At 47.9% G+C, this 27,105-nt stretch overlaps 2 protein-coding genes across 3 annotated transcripts in view; one reads left to right on the top strand and one right to left on the bottom strand.

Moving 5' to 3' along the window:
- LOC119387359 (dimethylglycine dehydrogenase, mitochondrial) overlaps window positions 1-2,249 on the bottom strand; it is a 53,111-nt gene extending 50,862 nt beyond the window's left edge. The window contains exon 1 of the mRNA XM_037654722.2: window positions 2,025-2,249. Within this exon, the coding sequence (XP_037510650.1) occupies window positions 2,025-2,128 (104 nt within the window). The 5' untranslated portion in view covers window positions 2,129-2,249. The remainder of the gene's footprint in view (window positions 1-2,024) is intronic.
- Window positions 2,250-2,799: 550 nt separating this feature from the next.
- On the top strand, window positions 2,800-27,052 carry LOC119387358 (betaine--homocysteine S-methyltransferase 1). 2 transcript variants are annotated; one of them, XM_037654721.2, is made up of 8 exons: window positions 2,800-2,970; window positions 17,087-17,225; window positions 18,173-18,291; window positions 19,831-20,022; window positions 21,126-21,273; window positions 21,698-21,880; window positions 23,417-23,648; window positions 26,773-27,052. In XM_037654721.2, the coding sequence occupies exons 1-8, from the start codon at window positions 2,968-2,970 to the stop codon at window positions 26,942-26,944; spliced, it is 1,188 nt and encodes a 395-aa protein (XP_037510649.1). In that variant the 5' UTR covers window positions 2,800-2,967; the 3' UTR covers window positions 26,945-27,052. The 2 variants fall into 2 exon arrangements, with proteins under 2 accessions (XP_037510649.1, XP_037510648.1); XM_037654720.2 differs by lacking the exon at window positions 2,800-2,970 and having other exon boundaries at window positions 17,072-17,225.
- The last annotated feature ends 53 nt before the right edge of the window (window positions 27,053-27,105 follow it).

Raw genomic sequence — 27,105 nt, 5'->3', positions numbered from 1 at the left:
TGCAATCCCTTATAGATGCAAGATTTCTCGAAAAGGTGGCTACTGCGTGCACGAGCGGTAGAAATTTATTGCTGACTAATTAACAAACGGCTCGTTAATTAAGTTTAGGTACAATTGCTTTTCGTCCCATGTGTAGCCGGCGTTTACGTGTGTATCCGGTGGATTTGCAAGACCCATACGCTTCGAACTAATTCTGCTTCTGAACCAACTGGACTCGAGACCATTTTCTGCAGCCAAGATTCTACGACCATCACCATGTGTGCGTCGAGGGCGCAGGAGGCAACGAAAGCGCTACGGAAATACCTAAAGTCAACAGATCTGTGCGACCGCCTGTAGACTTGGTGTGCTCCCCAAAGCGTGCTCGTGATTGTGTCGATCCCTCTCTTTTCTTCTGTCTCTCTTTTCGCCCTTTTATCCCTACCCCCAGTGCAAGGTAGCAAACCGGATGAGCGTCTGGTTAACCTCCCACCTGTTTCATGCTTATTTTTCTGAGGATGACAGAATTTTTGAGATTTCCAACGTGTGTGCGAATACATTGGTTCTTCAAATATATTTCTACCTGCATATTTACCTAAAGTGCGCTTGGTTACTGTACCGAGAACTTTCTAAAGGATGGATGTGTGGGCCAGTTGGTAATTCTTATTTGTTCAAAGAACTGAGAGTGCGGGAACAAGGTCGAGGTAGAACCACGCTCGTGTTGTGTGGTTGTACCTCGTCCGTCGCCCTTGTTCCCGCGTGTTCAGTTCTTTTAAGAACTTTCTAGCGCCGCGACGAAGTGCGCGCCTGTGCATATTTGTGCCGTGTTCCGTTGATTTATTCGCACAGAGCAAAGTCAAAGCGGGAAGTGACCGTTATCTGCGAATGCAACCAAGCACACACGTCGAGTGCCCGTGGACGGATGGTGTGTGTTGTGTTAAGATAAAGTGTCTTTCTGATCGCGCTGTGGGCAGATCCAGGCAGAGAGCACACGCGGAGATACGATGCAATCTCGAGTATCTCGTCTTATTTGTTTGACTGACGACGAAGGACTCCAACACGTAAGAAGAGTTGTAGCAATTGTTTGAGATTGTTATGACAAACGGCCTCCTTGTTGCCGTGTGGGCTCTCAGGTTGCCGAGTTTTATCAATACGGTTCCGCTTTCATTCCGAAAATGCATTAGCGCTATTCCCGAAAAACAGGCACGCGTGATTGCCGTCGATCATGATTGTTGGGGATTGCGCCACCTTGGATGATTTTTTTTTTTTTTTACTGTTTCTCGGGCGAGTTCGGCGAGTGACTCGCACTGCTAGATCATCTGATTCTAACTTTGTGAAGCGCAATGCAAAATAGATTGTTAATGAGAAGTTAGTGTGGCGCAGCTGTCACGTGGCTTTCTTTGCGCGTTTTTACTGCAGCGTCTGCACTGCTGGTTAATTCACGTTTCCCGAGCCACTGACGACACAAGGTATGCCGAACGATCCTCCCTTAATTATAATAAATCATAGGGTTTTACTTGCCCAAACTACGATATGATTATGAGGCACGCCGTAGCAGGGAATAATACTGATCACATAGCTTCTTTAGTGTGCGCGTGAATCTAAGTACACGGACGTTTTTCGTATTCCGTTCCCATCGAAATGCAACCGCCACAGCCGGTGATCGAACCCGCGTCTTCGTGCTAAGCAGCGCAACGCCAGAGCAGTTACGCCATGACGGAGAGTCCCCTCTTAATCACAGTTGTAGGAATAGAAACTTGGCGGGCACAAATGATAGCGGCGCGTATCGGCCACATTGTGTTCGAAAACGACGAATTTAAGTATACAAAAAGTGATAGCGCGCAACACGCAAGCACGATACAGGCGGCCGCTGAATTGCCAACGGGAGTATTTTTTTTTTCTGCTAACTGGCTCGCATACAACGTAGCGATCCTAAGCACTGTCTAGAGGGGACCGTCTCATCTGCTGCGCGCGGTGGGTGCAGTGATCGGAGCACGCTCGCAGCTTGAGCTTGAGCAAATTACAGGTGTCTGAGAGAGTATCCCCACCTCAGATGCCGTGTGCCGAGGCGGTCGGCGCGTCTCACGCAATGCCGCAGCCGGCTTGCACGTCCACGCAACACGGCTGCTGGTACGCGTCCCAAGGTCGTCATTCTCCTCCGTCTCCTCCTCCGTCGTAGTGTCAGAACGCGAAAGACGAGCTCTTGCTTCACGCTTATGCGGCGACGCCTCGCTGCGACGACGGTACGGAGACGAAACAAAGGTTTCCGAAACGCAAACTCGGGAGGGCTTTTTGTAGGTGGCTCGGACAGTGCGAAGTGTGGACATCTGGCTGTGTTCACATTCGCGTGGTCTCTTGGCGCGATGTCTTGTTCTTGGAGTGGCCTCTTTATCACGAATATGAGCTGGGGGGCATGGGACTCCCAGCACGTGCTGGCCGGGCACCGCCCCCCTCCTCCCAACACTCCCGCTCTCCCTCTCAACCGGCCGCAGTCCGCTGCGATCCGGACGAGAGCCAGAAAATGCGCGCCGTTTTTTGTTGTTTGATGCAACTTTGTTATCCTCCTTGTCCTCGGGCACTCTTCCTTGTTAGTGTTTCCCTCCCCTGCTGGGCAGAGAAGAAGGGAGGCTGAGTAGTGGGAGGAAGGAGGATGGAGGAGAGAGCACTGCGGGAGCGGAGACCGATCTCCACTCGGGCCGAGTTGAAGGGCAACTGTACGCGCGACACGTGCACCGTAGCGGGAGCGCGCTTACTATACAGTCCCGAAGATATATCGATAGGCTTTTCTTCTTTGCTGCTTTCGCCACCAGCATGTACACATGACGGGAGAGAGAGAGAGAGAGCCCTCTCCGGGGGTTTCGGGCCGTGTGCACATCGTGCCCCTATTTAGGCGGGTTCCCGCGGGCGCGAGCGAATTCCTTCGTCCCACTGCTGGTGTCGGAGAGCAACAAGTGGTCCCTCTGCTGCCCTGACGTCCCAACAGATACCGCCATGGTGAGCCCGCCGAGTAGCGTTGGACCTGTTTTCCTTACGAAGGCGCGCGAGTTCTTTTCTTATCCGATTATAGAGATGCTCCTTCTTTTATTTTAATTTATGGCAAGACTCCCCGTAAAGCAACACCGGTGTCCCCTCCAATCTTATCGAGAAGAGACGCTCTCCTGCTTGTAATTTCGACACCTACGAAGAGTGCTTCCGCTCATTCTGCCGTTCGGAGACCTGTGAGAATCCAGTGTTGTCGGTGGAGCACAAGTTCTGTTTTGAATGCCTTGCCCGTGCTCGGTAAAGGCTTTGTTCCCTCCCTTGTGTTAGCTGCCAAGAGGGCAGAATCATCGACGTTTTTTGATCCATGGTACAAGGAGGAAAGACTGAAATTAACGTGTTTTCTTTTTCTCAATTGTTCCCATTCATTCTTTCTTATTTGAATCTTAGTTTTATGAGAGCAGTGTCACGAAAGGTGTAACACGTTCGTTCGTACCTACTCGTTGATATGCGCACTATACTCCAACAATAACGTCCGACCATGGTGCGAAAATAGCTTTTTCGGAGTGCATTCCGCTGTTAAACCACACCAGCGATACACAGTGCTGAAGACATTTAAAGTGCGTTCGTGGACAAATCACGCTGACCAGAACGGTTCGTACCGGATGCTACAGCCATTGCTCGACAGGGCTCCGGTTACTGATTGCCTCCCGCGTCCCTGCATCCCGCACGGCTTTCCTGTAGCCGCCGCGTTTTCGCGCAGATAATGGATGCTTCCTGTCAGGGCCGCGTCGGCCCGCTAGTGCCGCCCAATCACCTTCGAAAGATAGCATTGCAGTCTGCAGAATGTTTAACTTAATCTGGCACCGAAGTGGAACTTACGAAGAGTGCACCAGCGGACTGTGCTTTAACCTGAGGCTTGCATGTGCAACCTATACAATTCAGTGTCAGTGTCGTTCCCGTCCTTGCAAGGCGCGGCGCTGCAGTGACTGGGCACAGCACCGCAGCTCTCAACAACCCGTGCTTAAGGCTTGCAAGCGACAAGGAGGGACAAGAATCACGGAATACTCGCAACATATCAGTTGTGTGGAATCCCGCAAGGTCGAGGAAGGGCTATGAAAGGGAAAATTGACATACACCCATTTATAGCATAAACTACAAGGAAATTCATACAGATTTCCGTGGAACTAAAGTTTCCTAGTTGATGAAAGATTCGACCTTGTCCGGGTATTGAAACCGAAACCAACGCCTGTCCAGGGCGGTCGCTCTAAGAATTATGACGCATCGCTAATTGTTTCTACGAAGTAGCAAGACTGGAAACGGTATTCTTACGATTTCTTACAGCCACTCATGCAAGCTACGCAGCGGGCACAGTGGCTTAAAATGAACCAAGTTGGCGTCCATAAAACCACACTGCAACCACGCGTACCGAAACACGATTTTAACCTCCGCCGTGATACGACGGAAATGAGGTAGTGTTACTGGCTGGAGCATCTACACGCAATCTCTATAGACTGGACAGCGGCCTATTTACCACTGAACTCTCAGGCAGTAAGCGAGTTTGTGTTTAGAAAAAAAAAAGAAAAACGATTAGTATACTATATACACTCTTCTATAGGAGAGCTGTACGCAGCTGTCCGCATACGAAACATGAAGATACACTCAACCTGCGGTATACACCAAGTTTACGAAACGAATCGTATATTCATTGGCCGCTTATACGTGTCAAAGTCATCTTTCATTACAGTGCTAAATAAAATCAGTTGTAAACAAAACGCATGTTTAAACGTCTCTTCAAGGATTTACGTGACCTTTGTAATGTAGCGCGCATTATTTCCCGGACGTAGACAAAGTACTTTTGAAAGCCTGTTTAAAATAACTATACTTGAAAATAGAAATTGAACAGATCTTCAAAACAGAATGTCTCGGTCACGATGCTAAATGGGCTTCGAGGTGTCTGTTCGACCTCGTGAGAAAGTTACAGCCTTTCGCACATGTTTAGTTTCACAATGTATGAAAAAGACCACATGGCATTAATGATCCCGGAACTTTTTTCCTCGTGTACGATAAGTTTAGACACGTCATAACAGATAGGCCCAAGTGTGGTTACGGTAATTTGCTGCGTACAGACTTTCATGTCTAGGCTTTCAGCTCGAATCAGCGGTTTGTCGCAGTTGGAAACTGCTTATCTTGGCGTGCCCTTTGTTAGCATACGGAGGCCGAGTCGAATACCTGCGGAAAACATGCATGGCGACCCTGTTGTTGCCGCCTGCTGAGTTATCAATTTGCTTTAGCAGTGATCCTCCTATCTTTGTGGTCAGACAGCTGATACGTTCTTTCGCGTTGCACGCACTCACATTTTTCTGAACAGCGGCCACCAGCTTTACAAAGTGATGATTAAAGGGGCCATGACATGGTCGCCCAAAGATTTGTGGTTTTCAGCGAAAACTAGAAGTAGAGGGTCTATATGCATATACAAATTTCGAAAGTGGGGTGTAAAAGAATATTTCAGTGCAAAACAAGCCCTAGAAGTCGCCGGCTGTAAACCCTGCCCACCGCCGGCGACCGCCATTTTCCCATGGCGCGTGTGACGTAATGCGCAGCACGAACGGAGCCGTCGTCTTCTACTAAAGTTTCAGCCGCTGCAAATCGTCCAATTTTAGTGCGAAGCTGAAGAAAGCTAAAATATCTCGATATCACGTGCAGCTGCCCACGGAACAACATCGTTCGCCGCAATGCAGACGCTTGCACAGCTAGTTGCTTGTTACGTCACGGCTCGCGAGTGCACCAGTGTCGCCTGACTCTCGGGCCGCTCGCGTGTTTATAAAAATATTCGATTATAAATTAAGTGCTCGACCAAATGCACTAAAATGTCGCCAGCTTATTTTTGAATGCACAAGGATTAATCCACATAACACAGATTTATGATAGAAAATTGGGTGTCATGGCCCCTTTAAAGCAGCGTCGCTCCTACATAGCCGAGTCCAATGATATGCTTAGGTCCGAAGACGCGTAGACGTTATTAGTTCTCAGCTTTGAAATTTATTTGCATCAACATTCGGGCACAGGGGGTGCAGGATTTGGATTTAATACACGGTGGTCGTGCGAGTCGCGTCCATAGGCCACGTGGGTGCGACTTACAACGCTCTACAGGCAATTAATTGCGCGATCTCATCTCTGCCGCTGTTACCGAGTGAATCCCACTCTATCGCATTTCCAATGCCAGCATAGGGTCGATTAGAAATTTAACTTCATCATTGTTAAACTGCTTATAGAGATGCTCATTTGATTTTACACATTCCTGTAAGACGGTTTAGCGCGCAGCGCTGTGGGACTAGAATTTTTTTTTTCGAATTTCCCAGCATGCGTGTTCTGTAAGGCACTCTGCTGTTCCAACGTTTTATTCCGATTCCGCCTCTATATTACTGAACGTTCGTTTTCGATAGGTGCGCGTCAGGTGCACAACAAAGAATCCCAAGTTGTCGAAGTTTAATAAATGAATGAATGAATAAATAGATAAATAAAAGATAAATAAATAAAATCTTTTCAAATTATGTAAAATTTTTCTCTTTGTTCATCCAAATCGAGCCATTGATTCTCTTACAGATAGTGCGGATGGTTTCCTTTCGCGCGCTTCCTTGTACGTGCGGAGCGTTTTCGAACATGATGAGCGATTCCAGTGGTATGGAATTAAGAGCTTTGTGAAATGCACCCGATCGTAGAGACAACCCAATGTTTTGTATAGCGAGGAGCTAGCAGTCGAAGAACAATGCGTAACTGATCTCTGGGTCGGTCCCCCCTTTTGGGATAAATAAAGTTTTCGTCATCATCATCATCATCATCATCATCATCATCATCGAAGAACAACGGTATATCTTTTTTGTATTTTTCTTTTGTCCAGGAGCTTGTCCTGTGGCAGAAACTCGTATTCAGATAAAAGCACGGATGTCTATCTTAAGTATACAAGAAATTGCAGCCGCCTTTTACCGAGCTTATCGACCACGAGTTAACGCCTCTATCTTACTGAAAACTGGGCTAGTTGGTACGCAATCACCTTTAGTTGGTGCAGCACTCACAAAGGTGACCAGTCAGCGCACGTCCTGTGTATTTCTTAAGCTTTGTCCTCGTCTTTGCGAGCGCTGCATCAACTAAAAGATGAACTAACCGTCTCTTCGATTCAGTTCGTAGCTTTTGGCAGCTCGCAAAATCATATTGCGCTGTAAAGGTAAAAGCAGCACTTTTTGTTCGTGGCGTCTTCAGGTGTCAGACTTCAGGGCAAGTAGGCTGAAAGTTTTATGACCGAACCCGGCCGGAGAGTCCGAAGAGCGACTTCCCCATGCCGAGAAAGATTACCCGTAGTTTGCGGGGGCTAACAACGTAGGCCGATAACCGCATCGTAAAGGCACGCGGAATGTTCTAAATAAGGATCACGGCGATATTGCCCGTCCAACTCTGCAGCTCAAGGAAGCCAGTAGACCGCCGCGGTGGTGTAGTGATTACGGTGCTCGGCTGCTGACCCGAAGGTCACCGGTTCGATTCCGGCCGCGGCGGTCGCATTTCGATGGAGGCGAAATGCTAGAGGCCTGTGTACGGTGCGATGTCAGTGCACGTTAGAGAACACCAGATGATCGAAATTTCCGGAGCCCTCAACTACGGCGTTTTAAAACTTCAACACTTCCCGTAACATTGCCTTCTCTTTGCCTTCTTCAGCGGGTCTCCCTTATCACGGCGGGTACGTTGGCCTTCCGAAATTTGTCCATCATAGGATATACATCTATAGCATACCTACAGCGTAAAACTACACGCGACATTCATTTGCGGCACATCCCCGTTGCGCTTTCAAGGACGTGCACCCTCCGTAAACATGGTGAAGCCTACTCACTGGTGAAGCCTACCCTGCTTACTGGCATAGTACCAGCATTGCCTAATATCGGCTAATTGTTGGCTATCTGCTCGTATAACAGTGAAAATAACAACAGAAAACACGTGTACTACTATGCCTTTGCCGCACTACATCAAATGCTTCGCACAATACAGCAGTTGCAATGTGCAAAACCGGGTGCAGTAATCATAAAGTAGATTAGGACAAGAGGAGGGAGTGCGTCACGTGTAGCGCGGATGCAGACACGCACGCGTCAAGACCGTAAACAATCCCGGCTTGTTGCATAATCAGACGTTGTCCGGCACGCGCCGAGCTGGGCAAACACTCATGGTAGAGTAAATAAACCGAACGCTCAATCTCGACGACATCCGGCTCCCGATAAAGGAAGAGACTACGCAAGATGTTATCTACGCCTCGTGCTTTTCCGCGGCAGATTTTGAAGTGTCTCACGAGCATTGCAGACGTAGAAGAAAAAAAAAAAAACATGGCTCATATCCCTCTGTTACAGGAATCGGTATAACAGGAAAGTGAAACATGTCTTCACAGACGTAGTTGAGCGTTTGTTGTGCATTATTGTTTAGGCACAAGGGCGAAGGAATGAATGTTATAGCAACAAACTGTAATGTCGCGAAGAACGGCAAGCAGCTCGAAACTCGCAACGCGCTGCTCGAGCAGAAAGGACGCACGGAAAGAACATACACAGGATGGGCGCGAACTAACAACTGCCACAGCTCGACAGTTAAAGTGCACTGCCCAATCCCAAAGGAGGACGCACGAAACGAACGCATAAGTATACACAGGATGAACGCGAACTAACTGTCACAGTTGTAACTTATTTGTGTGTGAGCAGCGCGCTCCTTTCGCAAAAGCGGCTGCCGCAGCGAGCGAAGTGACCTTCGTGCTCTCTGTAACTTCAACGCAAAGTTACGGTGAGAGCACAAGACATGCAAACCAACCCCCCCCCCCCCCCCATCACGAGATAAGCACGTGCGAACGAGCGACCACGCCCTGTAGAGGCGCGCGCTCATCGCAACGCGCGGGACGACGACCTTTAAAGTGCGCCCTTCGAGCCCTTCGCGCCATCTCACTAGGCTCGAAGACACGATGAAGTGCCCCGATCTCTGAGTACCACCAACGGTAAGTGGTGTACATAAATAGCTCGCCGTTAATATGCTCAGGACCGTGCCATCTGTGGCCGAGTCGGTTCGCGTTGCGGAGCGAGGGGTCGTAGGTTCGACTCCCGGCGACGGAATTTTAGTTTTTTAACACGAAAGTGTTTTATGCCTGGGTCCACCAAGACTTCAGTGACGTATTTCCGTCACGGAAATGACGTAGAAAAAATTTACATGATCAAATGTCAAAGAAAAAAGTTCCGTCAACGGGCATCGAACCCACGACAGCTCGGTCCGCAGCAACAGATGCCAGGCACGCTATCCACTGCGCCACGGCCACAGACTCCAAAGCCTTTACAAACGCGCCTTTTATATCTACCACTCTCCCGGTCGACGGGGTGGTGTTGCCCTCTGGGAGCGGTAAAGTAATTCGTCATTACTGTGGCTTCCGCGATTAGCACCTGCAACGCGTTACACGTCCATCCCATTCGGCGCGCTTTCAATAGATGTTCAATTTTGTCAATGCCTTAACACACCGCGAGGCGGCGATCTTAGACCAAGCGTCGCAAAAGCGTTGGCCTCGCTCATTGCATCACGCTTATCCAAGCCGAAAATAGCCCTGCGACGCGCGCCTGCCTCACCTGGCTGTAACACCGCGTTCACCGCTAACGCGCTCGCCCCGAGAAAAATCGCGGCTGGGATACCGGGGCGGCATGACGCACTTTGAGTTTCCCTCTAGTGCGGCCGTGGTGTTCAGTCGCATTTTAACATGCCGCGGGATGGCGAACAAGTTTAGCATTCAATATGCTACGCTCTTCTGGCTATCACACCTCGTTCTCTGATTACTCTTTCACCGTTAACTACTACAGCTACCACAAGGCCAAGTGGGAAAAGCGATTTTCTGTTTCAAAATGTTATTTTTTGGTTTTTAGTCATGTTAAATGCGCAATTTATCGCCCATCACTTGGATGCATAAGGTTTCTGTCTACGCAGTTTCTTTCAAAAGATACGAGCAAAAAGTCACAGTTTCGCCGCAAGGGCGAAGCAATGAATGCGATAGCAAGAAAGTGGAATGTCACACGAAGAACGGCAAGCAGCTCGATACTTCCAGCGCGCCGCTAAAGCAGCTTAATCATTGAACATGGACGTTAGTCGTCGGAATGGAGATGTACCACCAATCATCGAAGTGGGTGCATCCACGTTAAACGGTGCTATATTAATAATAATATCTGGGGTTTAAAGTCCCAAATCCACGATGTGATTATGAGGGACGCCGTAGTGGAGAGATCCGGAAATTTCGACCACCTGGAGTTCATTAACGTGCACCTAAAGCTAAGTACACGGTAAACGGTGCTATAGCTGCCAGACATCAATATACATTGTGCAAACTCGCTTATATCAATTCAGTTACTTCTGTAAACATTCAGTTACTTCTGTAAGGGCACGCTTTACTTTCGTGTTATTCCGATTCCTATGAAGGAGGGATCAACCATCTTTTTTCTTCTTCTTTGTCAACTGTTAGTGTATATTTTACGTCGTATTCGTGACGGAAATACGTCAGTGGAGCCGTGGTGGACCCGGGCATAAAACACTTTCGTGCGAAAAAGAAATTGTGTTTGCATTGTTGCATTGCACTGAAAGTTGCATGGCTGCACAGAGACGGACTTAACTGCATTGTTCCTGCGTATTGCGCATTAACCTGTCCCTGACACTGTGTACACAATATTGTATTCGACTTGTTTTCTGACCTTTACGTCCAGTGTTGTCAAAATAAATAAATAAATAAATAAATAAATAAATAAATAAATAAATAAATAAATAAATAAATAGAAGTTACTCTTGATATTCGGGTAAAATGAAGCCTTTGCGTGTGCAGTGTGCCTCTGTTAAACTTCGATGTTGAAAGTACTGATACACATGTATCCTTTGCTGAAGGTACTAGCACGTGGTTTTCGACGTCGCCGCCCGCACTAGTAAAGAAAAATGTTTTGTTGCTAGTCGTTCTTTGGCTGAGAGACGTGACTTGTTGCATACACCGTTGAATATGGTAATGCCGTGTGGGTCAGTGCTGCAAACACTGACAAGTTACGTACACAACTACACCATGATGCAGGGTCAAATAATGCTTGTCATGCAAATAACATCTGACTTATCAATACAATGTCGTACAACAAGCCTCAAAGCTGGCGACCCTTCCTGAGCGACGAGCCTTACCCTTTCCTCTTTTTTTTTTTAACCGCTTGCGGATATCATTTGGAGTGGCCGTCGTCCTGCAGAGGACATAAAGACAGGCCGAAAATGATGATGATCGTGACGAGACAACGAAGTTCAAGTGCTCGGCTGCTGACCTGAAAGACACGGGTTCGATTCCGGCCACGGCGGTCGCATTTATATGGGGACAACATGCTAGAGGACCATGTACCCTGCGATGTCAGCGGTCGTTAAAGAACCCCGGGTGGTCGAAATAATCCGTAGTCCTCCACTATATATGCACGGCGTCTCTCGTAGCCCACAAAGCAATCCAGCCAACCGAGGTTCAAGGTCGGGAGAACCCGTTCGCAGATGGTTCTCCAGCCAGGCGAACGCTGCTTTCACCATGATCGCCGATCGTTTTCTCGGAACGTTGTGCATACACAATGTGCGAGAGCCCCTCACATTCCTCGCGCCCCGCTGTCAGTGGGTTTCCCGCTGTTTTCCTCCAGAAAAGAACCCGAATGGTTTGGCGTTATGCACTCAAAAACTCATTACTGCTTTCCGCCCCTGTTGCAACCTCAATTAGTTTTGAATGGGGGTTACAGAAGTGGGGGGGCAGAGGGGAGATCACGCGAGAAGCTTCAGCTGTCCTGGTCTTCAAGAATATGAAGGGGGAGGGGGGTCTGAGCCCCCCCCCCCCCCCCCTCCCATTGTGTTTTTCTATCCTTCAGTTTCCGTTATCCTTACGCTTAGCAGACCCGGTAACCCCGATATGATGATCGCTGAACAAAGGAGCGTCCTCCGTTTAACCCGAGCCCGAGAATCCGCACAGAAACCCTCAACACGCATTTATTCAATACTGTAAACACGGATATTTTTGTTCTCAAATATTTCGTTCTATACTCAGAGAAGCGGCGTTCCCCGAAGTACCCACCTGTTCGTTCCTGAAGCATCGCATCGCTCCATATTTTTCTTCAGAGAATTAACCACCCACACCTTCAGTGATGAAATTTGTATTCTTGTGCGCCGAACCGTGCTTGCTGCATGTCTGGAAGTTTCCAGGCCTAGCTTGCTAGTGCAAGGGGCTGACGAGATAGCTCGCTTCTCCCCAAGGCTGACTACTGTATTATCCATTCCTTCACCTAGTTTATGAATGGCATCCTCTTTTCCATATTTAATTATGTTTCTGTACATGTAATAGCATGTTATTTCTGGCCCATCCCGCTAAGTGGGTTTGTGCCATTTTTTGGACAATATCATCATTATCATCGTGACAATAATAATAAATAACATTATGGCGCCAGTGTAAATTGTCCAGCTTGACCCGCAGTGGTCATGGGGAGCCGGTTCCATCATTAAGAAGGCATAATTACACGGGGGGGGGACCCGGCAAAATTGAGGGGCAGCGGCGCGGCGCGGGGGCATGTCCTTATTAACATCGCTGCCAGCTAAAGGTGAGACCGTGCGCTTTGCAAACCTGTGCCTGCGTGAACTTGTTTTCTCAGGTGGCATGCAATTATTGTTGGCGGTAACGACTCGGTTCTCAATTGTAGCGACAGTAACGCTTCCACACAGTAACGGTTATGCTCGGAAGAGGCTATTTCAAAACGTACGGCGCCTCCTTAATGGTTTTGTGTGTGTGCAGGCAGTTAAGACAGGTAGTGCGGGGGTTGGTGGGTAGTAATGACGCTAATTTTCGAAGCCACCTTCGAGGTTTGAGCATAAATGAAACAATGATAGTCATAGCCGCGAGAGAGCTTCGCTAACTAAGACTACTATCTAACCAATTTATCTGCCCGAAACGAAGCAACACATTGAGACAGTTTCGGTAGAGCATTGCCAAGGCAATTATCAAGTTTTTCTGGAAAAACGATGTGTCTCCACGACTTAAACGCACGGAACACCATACCCTCCGGTGTGCTGTCGCTCTCTGTTTGTTGCTTATTTATTGTTTTCGATCATGCTATAGTTGGCGCCGGTGTATGCAAAAGCACCACGCTGTCGAACTTTCGTGCATGTCGCCGCGAACTCATTTCCAGACAAAAATAAAGACGACTTTTGCAATGGTCATCTTCTGCAGCTGTCACAACTTCCACGACGCCCGCAAAATGTTATCGTATACAGCTGCTTGTAGCACCCAAGAGAAAAAAACACGAAGTGCGAAAGGTTATACATGACCGACAACACGTCATACAGTCAGGCGTTGCCCTTTGTGCAACAGTTACGCATTAGAGCTTGCGTAACGCAGCCGGATTGGGAGAGATAAAACCGGTTTCGTGACGTCAAGAAACCGGCTCTGCCATATGTTCTGTCCTACTCTGCGGTCAAACCTGCTGCACGAACGATAACTAACGTAGCGTTCTTCCAGGTGGCTGAAAGCAATACATTTCGCGCGTTTAAAAAAAGAAGGGAGAGGGATGCTAGTCAGCACTAACCGTGGCCAGTAAAGAGCAGCACCCGAAAGTACCAGTCGCTTATAAATTGATAATCGCAGTGTGCGCGGAAAGTTACAGGCTTCGACAAGTGCTCCAAATGCCTGGTAAATTAAAGTAGCACGCCATGGCAAATGTAAAAAAGTGTTGCTTCGCAAAAACAACGGGTGGGGCACTTTTCCTCGTCGCACCTTTCTGCCATGTATCTTGCATTTTCGTTATGTCAACTATACAATGAAAATATACCCAACACTTATTCATAGTGAACACGTGAAGCTTCTGAGCGAAGGCAGCATGCTGATGTCGCATTCACATTTCGCAACGAAGTACGTTATAAGGCACGACTAAATTGCGCAAGCATAAGAGAGAAAGTGAGCGCAGAATCGATGGAGAAGTAGCCGCATAAGTGTTCAGTGATTAAAACCTACCGGTCGCCAAACCCACTGTAGTCATAAACCTCTAATCACAGGTTCACATGTTAGGTTAGGTTGACTTCTGGAGCCACGTACGGAAGAAAGAAACAGCGAAAGCAGCCACATTGATTGCACAATTAGCCGGCTGGCGAAGGAACAACATCATCTACTCTAGCCCTTCGATGCTGACGTGACATCTTGACTCGCGGGGATATCGTCTATAGCGTGGTCTATAGAAGGTCTAGATGCCGTCAAACTCTTGAACAAGAGAGGTTTCGTAGTCCAAAGCACCACCACAAGGCCTGTAGCTCACTGTGGCCGATTTGCCAGCGATGAAAAAAGAGAGAATAACTGCGAGTGACCGAGAGAAACTTGCTTAGACACTGTTTATGTCGTTTGCTCGGTAACTTTTGAAATGCTGAATCTGAATGTTGAAAACCAGGCTTTTATGTCACATCATTTTATATCTTGTTCATTTCGCTCTTCACAGGAAGTAAATCTGAAGTAAGTATACGCCTCAGTTGCCTGTTCAAATGTACTTGGTCAAGACCCCTCACCGTCTGTATATATGTGTCGTTATATCAACGTTTTCGCATCGAAAACACGTGTCTGACAGAGTGCGTATTCGCAGCTATTTTTATGTGTCTGGGTAATCGACTACCCAAACTGAGCTCAAATGTACCGACGAACGACACGGCATTGAAGACAATTCGTGTCTTCGCGTATGAATGTAACTTGAAATACGGGACTGCATTCCAACTGAGGCAATGCGAACTTTCCGGTGCGCTCGTTAATTTCATTTCCGGCATATTAATTACTAATAAAAATAAGCGCTTTTCGGCAACCCCGTGGTCCGCACACATTTTGATAATTTGGCAGCGCAACTCTAACAAAGACGAAGAAAGTACGTACAAGGACAACCGTATGTTTTTTCTTCGTCTTTGTTAGTGTTGCGCTACCAAATCATCAAAATGGAACTATACCAACTCGTCCAAATGTCTACACTTCTACCGCACACACGGTTTATGCTTATACGTTCATGGGTTCAAGTTCATATTCGGGAGCAGGAGCAAACTGTTTTCGTCGCGGCCGATCAACTCGCTTGTCCTGCGTATAAACAATGAGGCTGTTACGGATGCACGCTATCACACTGCCGTGCGAAGCTTCGCTACATCGTCGATTTATCTCCTTGTACGATAAGAGCCCGCCGGGTGATCTCTCTCGTGATGCTTATCGTCTCGTGCACAAATGCACCCGAGGCGAGTCTCGAGTATGTGTTTCCTCTCGCAGTCGAAAAACAATTGTTGACGCAAGACCGGAATTTCTACACCGTGCTTGCGCACCTTGCGTTGTCGTATGCTCGCAGCAGCAGTTTTGGCGCAGGTGTGTTAACCGTTAGAGGGGTCATGAACCACCCCTCGGGCTTGGTGAGAAAACACATCCTGCGGATAGCAGACAGTGCTATGAACAGCTCGGCCAAATCTTGCAGTCGTGCCCGGCAAGGGTATATCTTAGAAGCGGAGCGCGAAGTTGCCATTTTCTCAGACGCCATCTTTTCATACAGAGGCCTGTGCTCACTCTCTTCGGAGTTGCCGTCGCCTGCTGTTTGGCGTCAAACAGCAGATAGCATGCCATTGGCCAATAGCCGACATAAATCAAGAGCGGCGTTTGGGCTAGATGCGCTTCTCGCAACGAGGTGCCGCTACGTGTCGGAGCCACGCTCTATATATAGCATGCTAACATTACACAGTAGCTACACTTGCGCGCAGAGGAATCACAACGGAAGAGAGCTATCACGCTTGATCACGCGCGATCAAGGTCATGACGCGCGCTGACGTAACTTCTTTCACACGCACCATCCCTCCCTGCATGCTAGCGGGCTTGTCGGAAGAGAGAAAGCGCTTGAAGCGTGCGACAACTCCATGTAACTCCGCTCGTTCTTGGCGCATTCGAGAAATTTCTGCGGCAATCGATTCTTGAGGCAACAAACTCCGATACTGAGGTCATTCGATGATTACTTGGAAAAGTGGTTCAGGATTCCTTTAAAAGTTCAGCTTAACGTATTGCTTTAGGTCAGGGCACACAGAGCTTTGCGTGGGCATTCGCCTTAGGTTGTCACCACTGCGCATGCGTCATATGCTATAACCGGTCTTTGAGTTAACGTTCCAGCACCCACTTTTCAAAAGCAGCTCATATACCCAAGCCGCCCCCAAAGCTCCATCGCGATGATCTCGCGAAGATCCGAGCGCGTTTCACGTGCGTTTGGGTTCACGGAGGACAAACCGTATTCTCAGGATCAGCTGATAGGAAAAGATGCGCCGCAGTTGTGGAAGCTGGCTCGAGCACTCTTATCTGGTTCTCGTTGCGGAGTGCGAAGCCTGCGATCCGTGGAAACAGCAAGAGTGTGCACCGGTACACTGTTTGAAATGAAACATATATCGTGAACAATTCATCGCATAATCGGCATCTGCGCCCTATGAGGCATTTCCTTCCGAGTGAATTTTTCTTTGCTTTCTTCATTGCGCGAAGCCTGATTCTTTATAAGTATCCACATTTCAAATCGCATAATAATTCGGACGTGAGATTCGTAAGCAAGGAAGTGCACCGTTGTACGCGTAATTCGCGGCTTTGTCGGCATTCTTGATTATATCAGTTACACGGCCCTTCCAGTTCACAGCATATTTTTCATTAAATATCCTCAAAATACTGCCGTTTCAACGCCTGTTTCTATCTTGCTACATCTCGCGCTATTTGCTTCATCTCGTGTGCAGTCTTGTAATTGAAACACATGTAACGAGAATAACGTAGCGTTTGAACCAAAATAAGGTTTAGATGGTAACCCACTCACAGTCACTACAGATCATTCTACTAGAAATCAATACTGATGTTCGACCTTTTTAGTGTGACATAATCGCAGTAAATCACTTGAAGGACAGGGACACAGGACGAACACAACACGAGCGTTTCGTACCTGTTGTGTTCTTCCTGTGTCCCTGTCCTTGAGGCGCTTTACTGTTACAACTAGAGATCATTCTGCTACTCTTTTGCAAGACGCAGCTTTGTAACGACGACCCACGCACTTCGATGGTATTGTTGCAGACCAAAGTAGGACTGTTGGAGCGCCTCGACAAGAGCGTCGTGATCGGCGATGGCGGCTTCGTGTTCGCCCTGGAGAAGAGGGGCTACGTCAAGGCCGGCCCCTGGACTCCCGAGGCGGCCGTCGAGCACCCGGAGGCCGGTGCGTATACACATGTCAATCATCTGACCGCTAAGTTTCATGGAAAAGCTGTGTACGGCGTTCGATAACGAGTCAGTTTCGTTGAGAGGTCTGACTGCGCCTGTAATTTATTGTCGTTCCATACCACGGAGTGAAATGCAATACCAACCCCGTCAAACTGACCGTAAGCTACTAGCGGAGGACAATAAGGAAAAAAAAAAAACAGTCGGGAGGAAACTCACTGACTGGGTTGACGCTGCATGAAGACAATGTCGGTGTTGTAACAGTGGTGACATCAGTCACCACTATATAGGCAATATTGGAGAGAAAACTCTACTCTGCCATGTCTCACAAGGTCATTCATCGCGTTGCAATGACCTTGAGCCGCCAGAGTGCTAGTGACGTCACGCCGCGTGATCCGCTGCGGAGAGGCGTCGCAGCTGCGTTCACTTGGAGACCCGCCGCTGCTACACTCTACCGCTGCTGTACCACGGGACTAGGCGAAGGTCTTCTCAGTGTTACCATAGATGGCGCGTCGGCTAGGCCATCTTTGCCTGCGCTTCAGCGCAAGCGACAGGCTGAATCCAATCGCCCATTGGATATAGCTTTACGGCAGGCTGCGAAATCTCAAAGGCCCTGCTAAAACACCGGAGTAAAGATAGACCAGATTAGCACGTTACAGAGAAGCCAAAGTTCCCACTATTGCTGACTACTTCACGAAACATAATTCTGTCTTCATTAGGATTCAAGAAACACAGAGACACACCATCAGATTTGCTATAGAGACTAACTTTAATGAAACACCGTGCGCAGTCTTTGCAAAACCAAGCCAGACACAGCTTTCGCTCGTGATAACTAGGTTTACAATTGTTAAAGCTCAGCCAATTTTTTACCACCGTTTAGCCGATATGATCCATCACTAGCCACCCATTTCTTAACATTTTTTTCTTAACACCCCTTTCTTGCAGTCAGGCAACTTCACCGAGAGTTCCTGCGCTCGGGCTCGGACGTGATGCAGGCGTTCACCTTCTACGCCAGCGACGACAAGCTCATCAACCGCGGCAACCTGGCCGGCAAGAACTTGACGGTGCGTGTGTTCCATCGACAGGCCCCTTATTTATCAATCCACTCGCCTACAGCCAATGATTCCATAGCTAATTATTCACGTATTTCCCCATTTGATTGTACTTCATGAACTATTATATGGACAGAAAAGAGCACATCTTGTGCATGAATGTGAAACCCCTGTTCAGCTAGCTGTGAGCTTCTTAGTTGCTGGTCCTCGCATTTACGCACTCTTGCTGATGTACAATAGTTCAAGAGACGTTATGTTTTCCTCAGAGATGCTGGTGCAAATATTCGTATGTAATCGCGGATAGCATACTTTAGTTTTATTTAGTTATTTGTCCAATAATTTATTTGCATATACTCCAGCCCTCTAGCATGAGTGTGAACGTTATGTAATGCGAGTATGACAACAAATAAAAATGCAACAAATACCATTATTGGTAAAACAAATCACACACAAAAGAATAACGTTAAAAAGTAAGTGAAACAAAATTCCATAGATCTATTGTACGTGGATAAAAACTGTATTTGAATGTATTAGTACCAGCAGAGATAACAGAAATATTATCGTTGAGACTGTAGATCGAACGGATGAATGCAATAAAATTATATATAGATAATGAACGAATCACGCGTGGGGGAACCGAAACGTTCTTTTTAATGCTTTCACCGAACGTTTTCTTATTTACTGGCCGGCGATCTCCTTTATTACTCGCGAACCTACACGAGAGCGAACTGACTCATTAACCTCGTGACACACGCCCATTTCAGACTAGAAGAGACTCCGTCAAAGCCTGTATTTCAAGAAACTCCAAAAGGAAGATTTGACATCCGCGCATTCTGAGCACCATACTCAGTTCAACACATTCTTCCCACTTACGCTTAATTACGTTTAGTTGACACAGTATATAAACAATGTTTCACATTTCTTTATGTTAAAAAAAAAAAGTGTCGTGAGCGCCAACGCATCCTTTGCGCGGTTCCTAAGTTAACCGGTAAACGTCTAGGCAATCTTGCCTACAGCTCGCATAAAACGCTGGTTTTTCATTTTCTAGGAATTAATTCACAGTTGCATACACCTCCTACTCTCATCACTACAGCCATGACTATTCACTACAGCCTGCAGCCATTCTTGTCCCACCCAGAGAAAATTTGCATAGCTGCCGTACCCAATTACGCTTGCTCATTTTTGTGACGTCGAGCACCTTTCCTGTGCTTAAGGTAGGTGATGTTCCCATGCGGACGCATGTTCGTCTTACTGGTTTTCGGTCGAAGAGTTTGAACTCCTGACAAATTTCAGCAAAGATTCCGACATCACTGCTCGGGAAAACTTAATATTTCAAGTAGGAATGACCAACTTTTAGTTATTAATATGCGTAGTACTTATATTAGCAGCGAAAAAGTACTTGCGGTTACAACAGAAACCACCTAGCAAGACTCTCCTGCGCACATGAATGGCAAGCGCACCGCAGTTCTGGGGGCGGAGCTTGCGTCCATTCTTATTCGTCAATCGGCAGCAGCCTCATTCGCATTGCGTTGCCGCCGTGTCTTGGAGCAGGGTGCTGACATCAACGCGGCGGCCTGCAGTTTGGCTCTGGAGGTGGCCAAGGAAAAGAACGCTCTCGTGGCAGGTGGCATCTCGCAGACGCCCTCTTACCTCACGGGTCGTCCGAAGGCCGAAGTCCAGGACGTGTTTCGCAAGCAGGTCGACGTCTTCGTCAAGAACGAACTTGACTTTCTTATCTGTGAGGTAAGCTGGACGACTGCGGTTTCGGATTCACCTGCCGCACTTATATGCTCGCCCTCTACTGTTTAAATAAATGCTGACGAAGGCAATAACCCTTTATTATCCCAGCGTCCACATATGTGGGCAATACGTGTGAGCTAAACGGGATTAAGCTAACGAATGCCTTGCCTTAAAAACAATTTGGAAGGTTGACATTACTCAGGTATGAAGTAACATACCTGAGTAATGCTAGCCTTTCAATTTGATTTTAAGGCAAGGCGTTGGCTAGTCTAATCATAATTCGCTAATATGTATTGCCCACATATATGGATACTGGGATACAAAGGGTTAAATAGATGGTTGCCTTCAACATTTATATATTACAATAACACAATGTGAACCGCAGAAACTTCGGAGCCAGGCTGTCCTTACAAAAAAAAAAAAGTCCGCAATGTGCCATCGCTTGATTATTGTAGAATCTGTGTACAGTGACATGTCCAGGAATAGTATCTGATCGTGCTAGGGCGAATTACTCAACACGAAGTGTGGGGTTTTCTTGATCATTGTTCATGATAACTTAAATTAGTTGGTCAAAAGGATATAATCCTTAGACCATGACGTGGGAGTCAGAACTATTGTCCTAATGTTCTATATTTAAAATCCAACAAAGATACGACGGGAAATATAGGTCAGGAGGTGCGGCCTCGAAGGAAATGCAGGTAGCTAGTGGGCCTCTTCAATCTGTAGCACTGTCGTAGCCAGAACGGGGGTGTTCAAACTACCCCGAAATCTTTTAATTTTATATGTGTATATATACACGCACGCGCATAAAGGGTGGTTGAAACACCCCCGTTCCCCCACCACCTCGAAAAATATTTCTGCCTACGCTCCCGGTCTGAATTCTTGGCCTGCCGAAAAGAACCCGAGAGATCACTCACCCGCATACAGCCAACGAGCACTCGCATCTTAACTGACCTGAGACGGACTTGTTGACTCTTTGAAGTGCACATTGTAGCTTGAAAAAAAAAAAAAAAAAAAACAGCATGGTACGGAAATTTTGGCAACGTGTAGTCACCGTTGTTGAGTGACAAGTTTGTTTTGTGTGCGTCTTTGCTCTACGTCTGCAGTACTTCGAACACGTCGAAGAGATGGAGATGGCCATTGAGGTGTGCAAGAAGACGGGGCTACCGGTGGTTGCCACCATGTGCATCGGACCCGAAGGAGACATGCACGGCGTTTCAACCGGTGATTGCGCAGTGCGCATGGTCAAAGCTGGTAAGTGAATTCTCATTCAAGCTTGTTCCCACAGGCGGAGTTTGTTTCAGTAGTTCCTGTAGTAGCATTTGAGTGCGCGGGTACGTTTTTTGGCCACGGGCGACAACATTTTGACGGGATGAAATGCAAAGAACACCCGTATGCTTAGATTTAGGTGGACGTTAAAGAAAGCTACTTGGTCGAAATCAATCCGGAGTTCCCACTACAGCGTGCGTCATAATCATATCGTGTTATTGGCGCGTACAACTCCAGAAATTATTATTATTATTATTATGTGGTAGCATATGCGATAAGGGACCGTTAAAAAGCACCGACAGACGAACACGCTAATGTGATGTTCATGAATGCATTAGCTTTGTTAGAGGAAAGCGTGGTGTGTGCTTAGAGCATCTATAGTTTCTGTTTGTGCTCCTCTCTTCCACAGGCGCTGATGTTGTGGGCATCAACTGCCACTTCGACCCATTCGTGGTGCTCGAGGGCGTGCAGCTCATGATCGATGCCGTGCGCGATGCCGGGCTCAAGGCGCACTTCGTCACGCAGCCTCTCGCATACCACACACCGGACGCCGGCAAGCAGGGGTTCATCGACCTTCCGGAGTTCCCATTCGGTGAGAAGTCCATCGCGTACAGGCCTGGGTTCGATTCTCACTCGAACCAAATATCTTTATTATTTATTTTATTTGCATCTCTCTCGATTTTTCGGTCACGGGCAACGCTGATTTTTCGCTCACAACCAACGACGCCGATGCCGCAATCTCTGCGAATCGAGCTCTTTAACGCTATTGCGTTAAAAGCGCAATGTCAAATTCTGAAGTTGCAGAGTGGGACAGTTGGTTCACTAAGTATAGAGTGACAGCTAGAAGCATGCAGGTGGTTGATCTGGCTAGTTGAGAAGGGATAGTTGAAATTGGGCTAGTCGGGAACCATTATCGGAAGTCTAAAGCACGAAGATTAAACGCGGACGTAGTAACGATTGCCGCTGGCTTTACTGCATCGTGCTGGTACTTAACTACGGCACAGAAACCTGGAGGCTTACGAAAATGGTTCAGTCTAAATGGAGGACGTCGCAGTAAACCACGCAAAGAAAAATTATGGCTGTAACCTTAAGAAAGAAGAATAGAGCACAGTGGTTCAGCGAAGAAATGCATGGAGAAATGTGCATGGGTAGAGCGCGTAGCGAGAAGGCTAGACCACCGCTGGTCATTAAGAGTAACAGATTGGATTCTAAAAGAAGGCAGGCGCCAGGGGAGGCAGGAAGTTAGGTGGGCAGATGGGATTAAGAAGTTTGCGGGGATAACATCCGCAGCAAGCACAGGACCGGGTTAACTGGAGAAACATGGAAGAGGCTTTCCCCTGCGGCGGGCGTAGACAGGCTGCTGCATGCGGTTGATGATTCATAGTTACAACTTAATGTGACATTCCCATAGTCGTGTTGCGGTCAGTTATAACAACGGCCGACATAGCGCTAATTACATTGCGTGCCAGTAATGACGCTTACTGATTGACAATAAATATGCAGTAGAATGCTGTATCTAATCTCTGTCCGCCGGAAAAGTGGAGTCATGTCAAAGGTTTAAGTAATGCATGTTTGATTCGATTCCAGTGCCGTTCACATATTACGGTGCGTACCTAAAATGTGATCGACCACGGTTTTCCTTTTTCTTTTCGATGAGTATTGTCCTGTTACAATGAAACCAAAAATGGGGTATTCTACATTATATCGCTTTCAGCAAAGCAAATATTTTTATACGGGCGTCACGAGATACGTACAGTCAGCGTCAGAAGTTTAGTGACCACGAGACATACACACACAACAATTTTAATATTCCCGCTGCTTCAGAAAGCAGTCTTATTGAGATTTCCGACCTCTAAGTAAACGCGCTAACAACATGTACTGTGCAGTTCGAGCGAATACATTCACAAATTGCGGGAAAATTCAAAGTTTTCTTAGACCTAGTGGTCTCTAAGCTTTTGTCGCCAACTGTACCTTGGCAGTACAAAATTTCAGATGCAGCAACCAGCCGATTTTACGCACGACCTAGGTGAATGATTTATAATTTTTCCCCTCAGTTCTGCCTTCGCTGTAACGAGGTTATAGACTGTCTGGGCAGCCTTATAACACGTTTACCCATATATTTCCGCAGCCTTGGAGCCCCGCGTGTGCACACGTTGGGACATCCAGCGCTACGCGCGCGAGGCATACGAAATGGGTGTGCGCTACATCGGCGGCTGCTGCGGCTTCGAGCCATACCACGTGCGCGCCATCGCCGAGGAACTGTCAGCGGAGCGCGGCGGGGTGCTGCCCGACGCCTCGCAGAAGCACGACGCCTGGGGAGAGGGTCTGCGCATGCACACCAAGCCCTGGGTGCGAGCACGGTAAGAACGACTCTTCCATTACCCTTCCCGGGTTGGTCAAGTTTGAGGTGTACGAAGTACACCCTAAGAAAAAAAAAACATGGCTGATCCCTCTGTCATAGGAACCGTTATAACACGAAAGTGAAACATGCCTTCACAGAGGTGATTGAGCGTTTGTTGTGCATTCTTTCGCCCCAAGCGCGAAGGAATGAATGCTACAGCAACAAATTGTAATGTCACGCGAAGAACGGCAAGCAGCTCGAAACTTGCAACGCGCTGCTCAAGCAGAAAGGACGAACGGAACGAACATACACGTTGTAACTTATTTCTGTGTGAGCAGCGCGCTCCTTTCGCAAAAGCGGCCGCTGCAATGGGTGAAGTGACCTTCGTGCTCTCAACGCAAACTTGCGGTGAGTGCACAAGACGTACACACCACCGCCATCACGAGATAAGCCCGCGCATGAGCGACCACGCTTTGTAGAGGCGCGCGCTCATCCGCGTGGGGCGACGACCTTTAAAGCGCTCTCTTCGAGCCCTTCGCACCATCTGTCTAGTGATAACGAAAACACGCTGATGTACCACCGATCTCTGAGTACCGCCACCGGCAAATGATGTACATAAATAGCTCGCCGTTAGCATGGCAAAGAGCGTGCCGTCTGTGGCCGAATCGTTTCGCGCCCTTCGCTGCGGAGCGAGGGGTCGTAAGTTCGACTCCCGGAGACGGAACTTTTTCTTCTGGTTTCTTTCTTTGCCAACTGTTAGTCTTTATATTTTACAACGTCATATCCGTGACGGAAATACGTCAGTGGAGCAGTGGTGGACCCCGGGATAAAACACTCTCGTGTAAAAAAAATCGCAGAGTCCCTTATGCATTCACCTATAAGACGACTCGAAGGCGAAAGCCATCTTCTTTTTCTTCTCAGTCGATGTATTGGTCCTGCCCCACCAACCACCGAAAGCTTTCCGCACCTAAAACTGTATTCACACGACGGACGCCGTATCGTGGACGAGTGAGTCACGTGACATGTGACGTGATTCGGATCTCTCCGCGACCAGCATTCATACGACAGGGGAAAATTCACGCTACAAGCCAGGATTTCGATGCTCGACGTTGCTCCCCTACGAACCGAACTGTGATTTGGGCCTTCGTCGTTTCGCGAATCGCTCCGCGCGGACCGAAGCGGGAACGCGAGAACGGCTGACGTATGGTGACGTAGTACGCCATCTGCAGGCTCGAATCGCGATTTCGTCCGTCGTGCGAATACAGCTTAACGTGGTTTTGCACTGCCTCCGTGATCGGCCCACCTTTGACTAAGCGACGATGTCACGTTATGACATCATCATGCGACGTCACGTGATATGACGTCATAGTGACATGAAGATGACGTCACAAATTTCTGCGATTTGTGGAGTCATGATGGCGTCATATGGTGACGTCATCTCGTGGCGATGATTTTTTGCATCACTCGTATTGGCACCGACGCCGCATGACGCCGGTCAATTTTCGCGTTTGATGAAGCATCTAAGCCTGTCGCCTTCAAAAAAAAAAAAAAAAGAGTCCCTTGGCTCTTTTTTCCGAGTTCTGACCTGGTCCTGACTTGCCAAGTGTATGACCCTCTTTAATGAGACGCGTGAGCTCTCTTTAGAGATCATCGTACGCTCGTCGGAGAGTCGTGGGACGTCATTTCCAGCGATACCCCGTGTTCACGAATTGTTCATCTCTTTAAAGAAAGTAGTATACGTGGCTTTCTTTTTCTTAGAGTGTAGAGTAAGCAACTTCAATATCAGATGCATCGCGGTGCCTCCATTATGTGCTGTAATACAGTGGCAACCTACGAATTGCTGAACCTCTCGCCCCCATGTGCTTCCGCGCAGTCAAGTAGGTTGTTAGAGACGTCGATATTGCAAAGCCGTGACGTCACGAAAATGAAATGACGTTGCTGGTCCTCGCATGTACGCATCACCGAAGTTTCACAGCACTGTACTTGCGATTGCATGATTAGGTTTTCACATGCCGCTAAGATGCACCTCCCTAAAACGTATTGATTAGACGCATTACTGGTATTAAAGATTACGTACAAGAGAAACCGAGAGAATATGCCAAATAGTTCCGTAGTCCTGGCGCACACTCATGGTATTGCAATTGCCAGCCTGAATAGGCATATTCGAAACACGTACTGAAAAATTTTTCTGGCGTATGGGCATTATAGCGGGAACCTCCACTCCCTGTTTACCATGTTCTGTTGAAATTTGAATTGAGCACATGCAATTTTTTTTCACTGGCTAGTCTTAGGGCGCCTCGATGTGTCCGCTGGCATCGAGGCACCCTAGCTAGATTGGACTCGTCCTGCTTTGCAGTAGATAGGCGGTAGACAGCGCTGTCACCTTTCCACACAGCTGCAGTTAGAATGCCAACAATGTGGTAGCCGCACGACACATAGTAGTGTAAAACCACACTGCATTACGAGGTTAAAGGGGCGTAGGCACCAAAGGACATAAGGGAGACACAACATGTGCCGTTGCGCAACCTCATGCACAATGGCGCGTACAAGCGAAATGTGCCGAATGATATGCGGCGTTGGCATCGCAACATGGCAGCGCCCCCAGAAAAATGGTCTATAAGTGTGCGGTGCGCTGCGATGTAATTGGAACTGAATGCAATTGAAACGCTATAGTCGGCCTGCATGACGATTGGTGCTTTCATGAGCCATTGGGGGTTTTCGCCCGGGAGTCAAATGCCATAATGCGGGAACAAGGCTTTCTCTTTCATTAGGTACTATAATGACGAGTTATATCCGTGTCCTCAGCGCTCAATGGTGGCGTAAGAGAGCGCCAGGTGTCATGCCGGCCGCCTATTGCGTTTCACTTACTGAACACTGTACAGAGGGGTTCACAGTTAAAGGGAACACTTGCGTGCAGGGCATGTTGAGATTTCGCTCTCCTGCAAGATCATAGTGGCTTAGATTTGCATAAGGCTACTCGTAGTTGGCAGTTTCGCCTCCTTTTGAACAATGTTTCCACAAGCACTTGAAGTTAGGGGCCAGCAATATGAAACGTGCGCATTCGAGTGTTTCCTTTAACAGTGGACCCTACTGTATACATCAGCGCATCGTTAACAAACGCTTTCATCTTTGCATTGCCTCAGAGCGTCGCGCCATTACTGGGAGAGCCTGAGGCCGTCCACGGGTCGGCCTTTCTCGTGCGCCTTCTCGCGACCGGACAACTGGGGCGTCACGGCTGGCAACGAGGAGCTGAAGCAACAGAAGGAGGCCACTTCGACCGAGGAGATTAAGAAGCTGCAGAATCTGAAGAAGTGAAACGACGCCCCACGCTACCCTCTTCCTATTGCTGCTCGATACGAAAGCAGAAATTAATCACTGTCCTCCATGAGGAGCAAATGTCTTTTTTAACATGAATAAAAAATGTTGTCTACGGTGCGCTTGTTATCAATTTGTACCACGGAACTTGAGAGTTCAAC

The sequence above is a fragment of the Rhipicephalus sanguineus genome, chromosome 3 (genome assembly GCF_013339695.2).
Source record: "Rhipicephalus sanguineus isolate Rsan-2018 chromosome 3, BIME_Rsan_1.4, whole genome shotgun sequence".
Taxonomy (NCBI): Eukaryota; Metazoa; Arthropoda; class Arachnida; order Ixodida; family Ixodidae; genus Rhipicephalus; species Rhipicephalus sanguineus.
The sequence above is the reverse complement of the archived record's forward strand: the minus strand, read 5'-3'. Positions and strand labels throughout refer to the sequence as shown.

Bases quoted from the DNA above. Each gene is read 5' to 3' on its own strand.
- LOC119387358 (XM_037654720.2), top strand. From the start codon at position 17,072: ATGGTATTGTTGCAGACCAAAGTAGGACTGTTGGAGCGCCTCGACAAG. The intron at 20,023-21,125 runs GTAAGCTGGACG...CTACGTCTGCAG, and splicing joins TTGACTTTCTTATCTGTGAG to TACTTCGAACACGTCGAAGA. The intron at 21,881-23,416 runs GTGAGAAGTCCA...ATATTTCCGCAG, and splicing joins CCTTCCGGAGTTCCCATTCG to CCTTGGAGCCCCGCGTGTGC.